The sequence below is a fragment of the Xyrauchen texanus genome, chromosome 37 (genome assembly GCF_025860055.1).
Source record: "Xyrauchen texanus isolate HMW12.3.18 chromosome 37, RBS_HiC_50CHRs, whole genome shotgun sequence".
NCBI classification, from domain to species: domain Eukaryota; kingdom Metazoa; phylum Chordata; class Actinopteri; order Cypriniformes; family Catostomidae; genus Xyrauchen; species Xyrauchen texanus.
In genome coordinates, this window is record NC_068312.1 from 36,497,624 (window position 1) to 36,509,691 (window position 12,068).

The 12,068-nt window shown below is 36.5% G+C and overlaps 1 protein-coding gene across 1 annotated transcript in view; it reads left to right on the forward strand.

Moving 5' to 3' along the window:
- LOC127630650 (septin-2-like) overlaps positions 1–12,068 on the forward strand; it is a 37,638-nt gene that overhangs the window by 12,606 nt on the left and 12,964 nt on the right. The window contains exon 7 of the mRNA XM_052108288.1: positions 105–222. Coding sequence (XP_051964248.1) covers positions 105–222 — 118 coding nt within the window. The remainder of the gene's footprint in view (positions 1–104; positions 223–12,068) is intronic.

A 12,068-nucleotide genomic window follows, 5' to 3' on the forward strand; every position in this document is an offset into this window, starting at 1 on the left:
TGCATAAATATACACTTGGTGTGAATAGGCCTTCTGCTCTCTGATTCTGTGTTCATAAATTGGTCAGTGACTCCTACGGATCTCTCCGCTTCATTTGTTCGCAGTATGAAGCCTCTGGATGTCGAGTTTATGAAGGCGATCCACAGTAAAGTCAACATCGTCCCTGTGATCGCTAAAGCTGATACTCTCACACTGAGAGAGAGAGAGCGACTCAAGAGACGGGTGAGGATCTGTTTCTCTATTGGCGTTAATGTTTTCATATTTTTTAGCCTTTCAAATGTATATTTCCAGGATTCTTGGAATGGTCATTTGGTTTATTTTAATTGCTTAAAGCTCTCCTTATTTTCTTTTTTTCTCTGGCTATATAAACCAGAAAGATATCGATACCTTGTTGATGCAGTTAAACAAGAGGCATCCAATAATGTCATGAGAACACATATAAAGATGCAGTGGTCTTAATGTTTAACTTTAATGTTGAAGTTGGTCAGGCTTAAGTATTTATATAATGGGGCATTTCCACTGCACGGTACAACTCTACTCGACTCTGCTCGCTTTTTGGGGGTTTTCCACTGTGGATAAGACCTTGTACCTGTTACTTTTTTAGTATCACCTCAGTCAAGGTTCCAAGCGAGCCGAGCCGATACTAAATGTGATGTAAAAATCCTGCAGATCACTGATTGGTCTGGGAGAATCGTCACTACCAGCGTCACTGGATTTCCGACACGCGACATCAACCCGCTAGTTTTAAAGTTAGCAACCGCGATAACAGTATAATTTGTTCACATGACTTTTGAATTGTGAAAAACTAAATTGCTGTGCGCAAAACCATGCCATGGTCTATAAACGATGTGTAGATGGTCGACTCATTAGCTATGAACATCTCAGGATGTGTCTCAGCTTTTGGCCGCACACAGCTACTACCGACCTACCAACAGTGTAGGGAACGTAAAAGTGACGTTTCTGAGCTTGCGTTTCCACTGCAGTTAGTTACCTCTACTGCCGTGACATCATCTTAAATGCGACACAAACATTACTGACTATAAACAATAACACGACTGCTAGCTATTAGCTACTAGCTCATTGTTCTGCAAAAAGCAGTTGTTGCATGGTGATTTTAAATCATAACAGTTAAATTGGCCTGGTTGTTTTAGAAGCTTTCCAGTAGCTGCTCAACTAAATAAAGTGAAGCTTTCGAGCAGAGTTTAGAGTTAACGTAACAAAACGTACCATCCTCCATCGTGGACTCCAATAAAGCCGTGGCTGAGAACAGGGCACTCTCCCTCCCATTGCTCGCCGGTCTATTGCCATAGAATAGCGTCCATTTGGTCGAACCACTTCCACTTTTCCTTTCCTTTCCTTACCTTTGCTTTTTTTACTTTTCCCTACACTGTTGGTAGGTCCGCTGGTAGACGTGTGTGGCCAACAGCTGAGACACTTCCTGAAATACTTTTTTGTTTCACGTCTTTTCGTTCGTTGCTAATGAGAGGAACGTCTGCACCTCGTGTGATTTTGCGCACAGCCATTTCTTTTTACAATTCGAAAGTCGCGTTAACAAGTGATACTGCTATCGCTGTTGCTAACTTTAAAACTAGCGGGTTGATGTCCCGTGTCGCAATCACGCTGGTAGTGACGATTCTCTCTGACCAATCAGTGATCTGCAGGGTTTTGGCGTCACATTTAGTATCGGCTCGGCTCACTTGGACTGAGGTGGAACTAAAAAGTACCAGGTACTATCCACAGAGGGAAAACTCCCAAAAGTTGAGTCGAACTGTACCGTGCAGTGGAAAAGCCCCATTACAGGATAGTTTAGCGATAAGACTGATGGACTCTCATCCACTTACTGCAGTCGAAACATGTTCCAAAATCAGTCAATTTAATTTCCACCACAAGCCGTTTCAAACTAAATGATCCAAACAGACACAAGATTTTTGTTAATACTGACACAATGTGTGTGTTGGCATGCTGTGTGGTGTACAGTGTTTTTTGGTTTGAGTGGTGTAATGTCAAAAGTTTTCACACAAACACGCACAAAAAACACACAACTGAGTTTTCTGTCACTCTTAAAGGGACAGTAAAAATAAAAATGTCATTATTAACTCACCCTCATGTTGTTCCAAATCAGTATGACATTTTCTGTTGAACATAAAAGGAGTTGTAAGGCAGTATGTTAGTCTCAGTCACCATTCACTTTCATTGCTTATACATGATGACAGAATTTGAATTTTTGGGTGAACTATTCTTGTGATGTAGTGTTGTGTGTGTGTGTGTGTGTGTGTGTGTGTATATATATATATATGTGTGTGTGTGTGTGTGTGTGTGTATGTATGTGTGTGTGTATATATATATATATAATATATAATATAATATGGTGTATTGTAGATGCTCAAACTAACACACAGGATGTCACAGGACTAAATTGCAAATGCTGGTCTATATTAGGCATCGCTTCGGACACCAAATGCTTTTCTTTTTAGTAGTTCCTGTTATTCACCTGTTGCTTAGAGTGCAGTTTTCTCTTCTTGTAAGTAATTAAAAAAATGTTATCAACATTCCCACATTGGCATGTTTGTCGATGCATGTTTTGGTTTTTATAGTTCATGCAAGCAAATGGTTACTGTTGCTTAGAAACCCAGAACTACATGAAACCTTAATTGTTTAAAGCTTTATTTGAGGAAATCGCCCCTTCAAACGGCAATGTTTATTTGAATGAATTGGAGGAAACTTGAGGGCTTGTTCTTTTCAGAAATGATTCACATTTAAAGGGATAGTTCAGGCTAAAAGTTAATTCCCTCATCATCCTTGTGTGACCTCCTAGGTTTCTTCCGTGAAACACAAACTAAGATTTTTTGGAAGGATGTGTGATGTCTGTCCATACAATGCAAGTCAATGGGGTCTGAATCTTTTTTCGAATTGTTTGTGGGATCTAGTCCTTTTAAAGGAATAGTTCATCCAAAAGAGAAATTCTGTCATTTATGCACCAAGTTTTGTCATTCCAAAGTCATATGGTGCATCGTGATCGGATATGAGACACATGACCGCCAGTGCCGTGTTTGAATGTGCGAATTAGATTTTCAGTGAATAATGACTTACATTTTGGTCTTTCCCCTCACACAAAGCTATCGTACTGTATACCTACAGAAGACTTTGAATAATGGGCCCAAGTTGTATGGACTGCTTGAACACGAGTAAATTATTAATTGTTTGTTAAACTAGCGTTCTGCCAACAAACTGATGTTGTCGTTTCTGAGAAACCCTTGACTACTTGAAACCTTGATTGTTTTGGACTTAATTTAAGGAAATCGCCCATTCAGATCTCTTAATTTAAATGAATTGGAGGAAGCTTAATGCTTGAGGGCTTATTCTCTTCAAAATAAAAATCATTAAAGTAACAGTTCACCCAAACATCATAATTGTGTCATTGTTTACTCACCAACTCATGGCATTTCCAGCTCCTAGAACGATCAATCTTTCGGGGAACACAAAAGGAGATTTTTTTTTAAAGGTTAAAAAATTATGCATTAGTATAAAACCAATCCAACGAAAATAAACACTTGCAGAAAACATAAATTATGCTAGCACTTCTCGCAGAAAATAAATATTAAATAAATATAAACACAATAAAAATGATAACCAAATGAATGTGGAGGGCATATTTTGGCGTGCATAATATATTGAGGTAAAACAAATGGCTTGTATTACGAGTGATTAACGTCATGCGACACAATTTGCATATTATGTTTTTCTGCTCTGTGTTTGGTTTTGTGAACCTACACCACAGATGTCACCTCTGTTTTAATAAAAAGCTTGTCTTCATTTCCTTGACTTGCTCAGGAGTCGTCCCGTTCTGTGGAGATGTTTTTCTCAGTGTTTTTCATGGGTCAAAAATGATTAATTGGCGCACGTTATTCCATCTGCGTTCTCCGTATCTCCTGCTAGACTCGCGTGCGCTTGCATGCTCCTGAGATAGCGCAAACGATGCCATTTTCTACATTGATAACCGATATCTGTTTCACGATAGCAATGCTCCTGAAACCGCAATTCAGTTATTTGTGCCAGGAGTACAAATGAAAACATGCAATATCAAAACGGGACTTTTATTATGAAACCACGATCGCCAGATGAATCCAGTTCAACACACTTGGGTCAATTGTCCATGACAAGTGTTCATTGAAAAACATCCAATAGCACTTTTTGTCCATAGAAGTGATAAATCTGAGAAATATTGATATATTCTCCATTGTTTACATGAGATCTCTCCTGAAAGAATTACCCTTCATCATCGTTCTTCAACAAACTGCAATCTGAGCAGCATTCATGTTGTAAAACTGTATATGATCTTATATATTAAAATCTCATAAACAAAACGAGCCGTCTCCAAAGTCTATTTTTAAAACTGCAATGTAGTTTCATTCATAATAGCCGAGCAGTGCAGTCAGATTTAGTGTCGTCTTGAGAGGCGGAGCCTTAATTTTACTCTGTACACCGGCAGCGATTTTCAGAGAAAAAAAGCTCACAGGAACCTCATTTATTGTTCGATCATCTTCAAATTTGAAACGTAACTTCTTTAGACTCGTGGCTTTGAGGACATTGTATTTCTGGATTGTCTTGGTATTTCTATTATTGTTTTTGTAAATTATAAATACATGTTCAGCACAAAATATTTCCATTACTATAAACTTCAGCTTCTCTAACTTTAAATAATAACAACATATATTAATTCTGAAACTTGGGAAAAAAGCCCAAAGTGTCTTCTTTCATAAGATACTACTACTGTGTCCATACTCCAAAGGGTCCAGTAAATACTACCATTTAAGTTCAGGTCATTTTCATGGTTTGTGCTCAAAAAGGGGGCGCACATCAACAGGTTAAACGCTGACGAAGCACCAAATGGATTCACTGTTCTCATGCATTATGGCTAAAACCCTTTCTGCTGTGTGCTCCACAATAGAAAGCAAGTCTTTACACCTGTCATACGAGTTTAAAGCAACGTTCGTGTTTTAATTTTTGGGTGAACTATCCCTTTAAACTTTGGTACCCCTATAAGTGGTTGAATCATGAAAAGAATGATCAGGAAAATAAATAACACGCCCTCGGATATGTCATCTATCTCCATTTCAACTTGACCCAGGGTACAGTGAGGAAGCTCCCACTCATCAATTCTGAATTTTGTCAAGTCAGCAATTTAGTCTCTGATACAATAAAAGTCTTAATTTAAAGTGGTCTTAAATGTGGGGGCAGAATGATTTTGTATTTTCTCTCTGCACATGCGGGGGCTTGTGAATGTTTCCAGTTGTTGTAGAGGAGTTCACAATCATTTGGCCATATAGGAAATGTATGACAAGCCATCACTAATGATCACCTGTTGATGATGATGATGATATAATGTTGATGAAATAGGAGTTTACTTTTAATTGTTTATATTGTAATACCTTATAGATTATTGTAAGAGAGCACGTTTTATTTCCCTTATCTGTTTGAGTGAGCAGCTGGATGCAGTGAAGCAGAATAATTTCAAAATAAGAGTCCCCGTTGTATTTTAGCATTTAATCTTAAAAGATCTCCACTATGAATCAAATCTTTTCTTTATTTTTATATTTTATGTATATATATATACACACATATTTTTTTAATTTTTTTATTTATATATATATATATATATATATATATATATATATATATATATATATATATATATATATATATATATATATATATATATATATATATACACTTTTTATTATTTATTTATTTATTTTGCTCACAATGTTTAACAGTGTATGCACTGTATATGCATCACATTAGATTTAATGTCATTTTTTGGCCTTGTTTCTGAAAGTTATGGAAATCCCAGCACAATGTCATTTCCAGCACATCTCAAAGTCTGTATTGTGTTTAATAGAATTCTGTGGAGGAAATTACAGTGATCAAATTTACATTTTTATCATTTTAAAAATAAAATGGTCTTCTGCTATGTCTAATTTCATAGCTAACATTTTATGTATCCTAAATACACACAATTAAATAATGTTTTTTGCCTTGCAAAATTGCAGCATTGTTTGGAATAGACATGCAACTTAATTTTTCTTTTAGTTTTTTCCTCATATATCATCTCAAGCATGCTCTTAAACAACACTTTTGTCCACTAAGATAACAAATACACTCTAAAGTTTTTCAAAATAGTTTTTCAGTCATTTTTTCACAGCAAGTATTTTGATGTTTTTAATGCTATTTAAGGTTTATTTCACTCTGTTTAGATTTTCATAGTTTTAAAGATGTAATTATTTGTGCTTTTATAATGGATAATCATTGTTTAATATTGAAAGGCTGGGTCTGGTTAGACTGGGTCATGATAAAACGTTTCTAAGTCAGTTTTATTGTGACCATATAACAAAAAGAAAAAAAAAAAAGTTAAAATCTTTTAGTTTTAAGTTGAGGAATCATCCATAGATTGTATTGTTTTACTTTTGTCCCAGACTGAAGATATTAAAATCTTAACAAATTCTTCCAAAAAGAATTATTACATTTTAAAAACTCAAAAAATCTTGAGCATAAATTATTTCAGTATGCGTTCAGTTAAAATGATTTATAGCCATTTCTGCACAAATTACAGCTGTGGCATAATTTCCATCACAACAAACTAATTTTGTAATTACTAGTTTTCTGTTAGTTACTAATAAATTAATCAAACATTGTTGTACTTGGTTACCAAGGAGACAAAAGTGTCAATTTTGAACAATCTTTTTACTGTTTGACATTATTGCAGCTCATTTGAAAATAACAAACTATGCAAAAAGTGTTAATATTTTTTAATTGAGTATTTTTAGGATACATAAATATTAGGCTTGCAACTAACGATTATTTTGATAATCAATTAATCTAATGATTATTCGGCGATTATTGCAACGATTAATCATTAGCTCGATTATTCAGCTTGTGCCCGACTTGAAAGGTTGTATTAAATGTGCTTACTAACAGTAAAGAGGACAAAATCATCTTTTAAAAAATACCTCTAAATGACGTTCACTGAATTAAAGGGGAAATTACTTTTTATTAAGTTTAATTCAGTAAAGAATTTCACTGCGGAATCATATTGATTAGGGCTGGGACAACGCGACGACGTCGACGCAAAAAATACGTCGACGCAAAATATGCGCGTCGATTCCTCAGACCCAAAACAAAGATGGCGGCACCGAAGCGTAGTAGCAACACGAGTGGCTCCTCAGACTATCAGAAGTGCAAGGCGGCATGCACTCGTTCCTCTAAAGTATGGGAATTCTTTCATTTAAAAGGAAACAATTCCGTGATATGTCGTCTTTGCAAAATGGAGATGGCCTTCCATTCTAGCACTTTTTTCAGTAAGCTAGGACTATGTGTTTTCAACATAAATGTTCAATTCTGTTGGTTCAGGAAGGACGCCATGACAGGCTGCTGGCTCCCACTGTCGCTGTTAATTTTTATTTATTTTTTGTTGGAAAAGCACTCTCTGTATTAGCTTAAAGCCCTCAAGTTTACATTGGTTACTGTATTCTTTCAATTGCTCTAAACAAATTTTGGGTGACCTTTTTATTTTTTTTATTGAATGCTAGACATCAAGTTGTTGTTATTTTTTTAATCTGAAAGAAGAATTACAAGATGCACTTTTTTCAGTAAGCTAGGCCGATGTGTTTTCAAGGCTTCAAGGTTTTATTGAATGCTACCTCTGACTAAGAATGCATTACTTTGCACTTGTATAGTCTTTTATTTTGGAATTTTAAGAGCAATAAACATATATTGCAATGTTAAGGAATTCATGTTTTTTTTCATTCAGATATGTAAATCAACATGTATAAATTGCTATTAGTCAATTCATGGTGAGATTATCGAATCGGACTGAAAAAAAAATAATCGCTAGATTAATCGTTTAAAAAATAATAGTTTATCCCAGCCCTAATATTGATATCAAGTGTTTTTATCATGTTTTCCATTTTAAAATTGTCTAAAAATCCTTAAAACAAGATACATTTACTTGAGAAGCAATATATAAGATATTTAGACTTGCTTTAAGAGAATGTGTCATAAATAAACAGTAAGTGTATTTTGTATATAAGTGTATTTTATTCACTTGGTTATACTTCTGCCAGTGCAGTAAAGATAAAATATACTTATATTCAAGATTTATTCTCTAAAAGCAAGTTTAAATATCTTATCTGCTGCTTCTCAGGTGAATTTTAGATATTTTAAAATATTTGTATTTTTTTATATTATATTCAACATTCTCAGATAACAGTTTTTTCTTCTGCAGTATAGCTGCTAAAGTAAATATACATTGTATTAAACGAGTTTTACATATTTATATTGGAAAACAAGTCAAAACAAAAACAAATCATAAACGTATTTTGTTTCAGTGTATAATGGGCAGAAGACTTCCTCTCTCACGTCTTTGACTCCCAAAAAAACAAACTCTCTCTTATTAATAAAGCTGCGTATTGACTATTTTCTTTACGATAAGAAATGCACAGTGACATATTATTATGACTCAACAAGTCACGAGCCATCACGTTATAATCTAGCTGCATTAGGCACGCACGCTCGGGATGAGCGTCCCGTGACAGAGTGTGCATAAGCCAGGTGCAGTTTCAGTCTCTCCCTCTCAGATCGGGACATTCGCACAACTCGTAGAAGATGCACTGACCGCACAGAGAAATGCCAGTTTCGGAATTTGTAGTTATTTACATGATCTGCTGCCATATTATTTGAACTTTAATAAAGCTATAACGCTTTAAAACTGCATTTAAGATGTAACGCTGGGGTGTTTCATTTAAAGAGCTCTGACTGCACTTATTCCACAACGACACTGCTTCTGTATTTACTTATTTGGTATTTTTGTTTAATTCCCTCATACTTTGCGATCTACATCAGCTGAAGCTGTTTGGAGTGCATCTGGACTATGATCTGTGTAATTCTTCCTCTCCTCAGTCAGGCGCAAACTGCAGTGCTGCTCTCATGCACCATCATTAGAGTTTAAAGTGATCTCATGTTACGTTAAATGACATCAAACGACTAGTCGATAAGGTCGACTAATCGTTTCAGCCTTACATAAAATTGTTAGCTTTGAAATTTGCCTTAGCAAGACAAAGGAGTTGGTAATTTTATTCCAAACATTTTTTAAATGTAATTTTCACCACAAAGCGATCGCATGCATAATTTGAGGTGTAGTGCAACATTTGTTCATGACGTTTCCAAATAATCTCCTGTGATGCATGCTTATCGATTGTTGCACATTTGAGTGTTTACATGCACAATCTTACACCATTGACGCTTAAGCTGCGTACACACTGCCAGCGACTTTGTCGTTGCAGGTCGCCCGTGGCTGGCGGTGAAGTCGCTACTACTGGTTGCCTAGTAACGTTTATAAATGACATTCACGGATGTCATTCCATTGCTGTTGACAGCGAATCTCTTTTCTTGCCGCTAAAAACAAACATTTTGGAGGGAAAAGACTAAATATAAATGGAATCAGTACATAAAATGCTTTATAGCAATGATGAATGAGAAAAAAGGTGTGCTGTTTGCCATAGCGGCTGTTTATCTGCGGCGAAAGCGCAAACGCATATCATAGAGCACTGGAAAATTGCAAACAGCAAGAATTAGCCTTTCATCCATTTTTCCGTTACTGCAGCTGCTGAGAGAGAAAGAGAAGGATCACGTGAGCTCTCCTGTCTTCTCTCCTATTGGCTGTCGCTTCCGTAAGTCTCTTCATCTACATTGAATAAAGTTGAACTTGTCTCAACTTTGTCGCGTCGCTGGACACGCCCACATCTAGTCGCCAACGGTCGCGACAGCTCGTGTCGCCGGAAGTCACTGTGCTCTCATTGAAAATGAATGGGATGGTGTCGCTGTCTCACACGATGCCACTGGCCATGTGAACGCACCTTTAATAAGCTGACAGCATGTGTGGTTTGTAAACGCCTGATTATTGAGAAAAGGTCAAACAATTTAAGCAAAAAACGATCGACACAGGTACCCTGATTTTGTGTTGCTTGTAAACACTTCTACCAGCCTTTCCAATGTGTGCATGACCGTTTACGGTTTGTCAAAACCGAATAACCGATGATTTCAAATCTCATTTAAATGTGATTATCTTGCATTGACTTTTTAATTAGCTGATTTTTGGTAGCTAGTGTATTTGTGTGCATGCAATGGCAATCATTGATAGTAGAAAAACTAAATAAACGAATGTGTGTTTGACAAGTCTGTTTTAAAAGACTTTATTGTCTAAAAGTTCACAGGGCCTGTAGTCGAAGAAACGTCCTTATATTGATAACTACAGTATGTGACGCAAATCTTTTTGAGAAGGAAAACCTTTGTGTCCAAACTGACGTTAATCTGGGAAGTTTATTCTCACAGAACAATTCCATTAGATTCCCACTGGCCAGATAAGTGCAGCGCATTTTAGGTGCGCTTGGTTGCATTGTTGTGTTTATTTGAATTTGAATGTTATTGTTGATGTTTGGCATGTTGCGATCCCCATCACGGACATGTTTCAGCGTCCATACCATCAAACCTTTCCTCTCTTTGTCCTTTCGGTTGGCTCAATGGGAGAATTTTTACAAAAGCACCAAAGTGGGTTCTGTTCATTCAAAGTGGTGTGGTTGCCAACCTTATTGTTTTTAAAAATGTGTTTATGATCCTGCAGCCATCTCGTCATTGTCTAATTTCAGGGCTTTGCTGTTGAAATGTGTTGTTTGCTGTACAGTGAAGAAATCTCATATTTGCTGGAGTGACAAACCACTGAGATCCCTTTCTTTTCATGACCGAGTCCTCATATTGCTTTCATCCAATGTGGTTATAATCTTATCTTTATCTACAGAGGTTAAAATGGCAAATATCTCAAGGCTTTGGTTGTGTCTGTGTCCACATTCCAGCCTTGTGGAATGTTTTTGTGGTTATTTATGTGCTCAGTCAGAATAATTGCGTCCTGGAATGGCAGCTCACACAGGCCATATGAAACAATAAGTATCCAGCACCGGTCCCATATGATTTCTGTGACCCCAGCTGGACATTCATTTAACACTTCAGCACCCAGTTTGCATGTGTGGTTTGTGTTTTAAACACAAAAGCATGAGTCAACTAAAAACTTAAGCAAAAATTAACCAATTGAAATGTAGAACCTTTAACATTTTATTAGTGGTAGATTTATGTCGCCGGGGTCGTTACATTTTTTTTAATTATCGGCATCGTTCAATATATTTCCCCTTTGGCCGATTTGTTTCTTGAGGGCGCTGAGAATCGTCTGCTTGTATGTGAAGTGACTGAGACATGTTAATGACCAGTCATGGTTTGTTGATGGAGTGGTGGTGGCATAGTGGGCTAAAGCACATAACTGTTAATCAGAAGGTTGCTGGTTCGATCCCCACAGCCACCACCATTGTGTCCTTGAGTAAGACACTTAACTCCAGGTTGCTCCGGGGGGATTGTCCCTGTAATAATGGCACTGTAAGTCGCTTTGGATAAAAGCGTCTGCCAAATGCATAAATGTAAATGTAAATGTTTTGTTATGTGCCATCCTATTACCACAATAATAGACAGGTGTGCAACACGGTGCCATTTCAACGGTCCGCATAACTGTCGCGGGACAGTCGCATTTAAGCTCATAATGTTAAAGTGCTCGTCTGTTTCATTCTCCATCTCTCTCCTCAACAGTTCCCTGTAACTTGTTGTCTAATGATAAAAAGGCAAATATCAATAAAACTAATATCATATACCATCTGCAAATAAGCGCATATCTCATTAAAACAGATGTAATAAACCAACCTCACACAACTTCAGCAGATCCAGCATAATTTACCTCTGAAGCACGTCTTCTAACAGTCTCTCCTCAACAGTTCCCTGTCAATTTTCTAATGATAAAAGACAAATATCAATAAAACTTCATCCCAATGCAATTTCATATATATATATATATACACACTCAACTAAAGGATTATTAGGAACACCATACTAATACTGTGTTTGACCCCCTTTCACCTTCAGAACTGCCTTAATTCTACGTGGCATTGATTCAACAAGGTGCTGAAAGCATTCTTTAG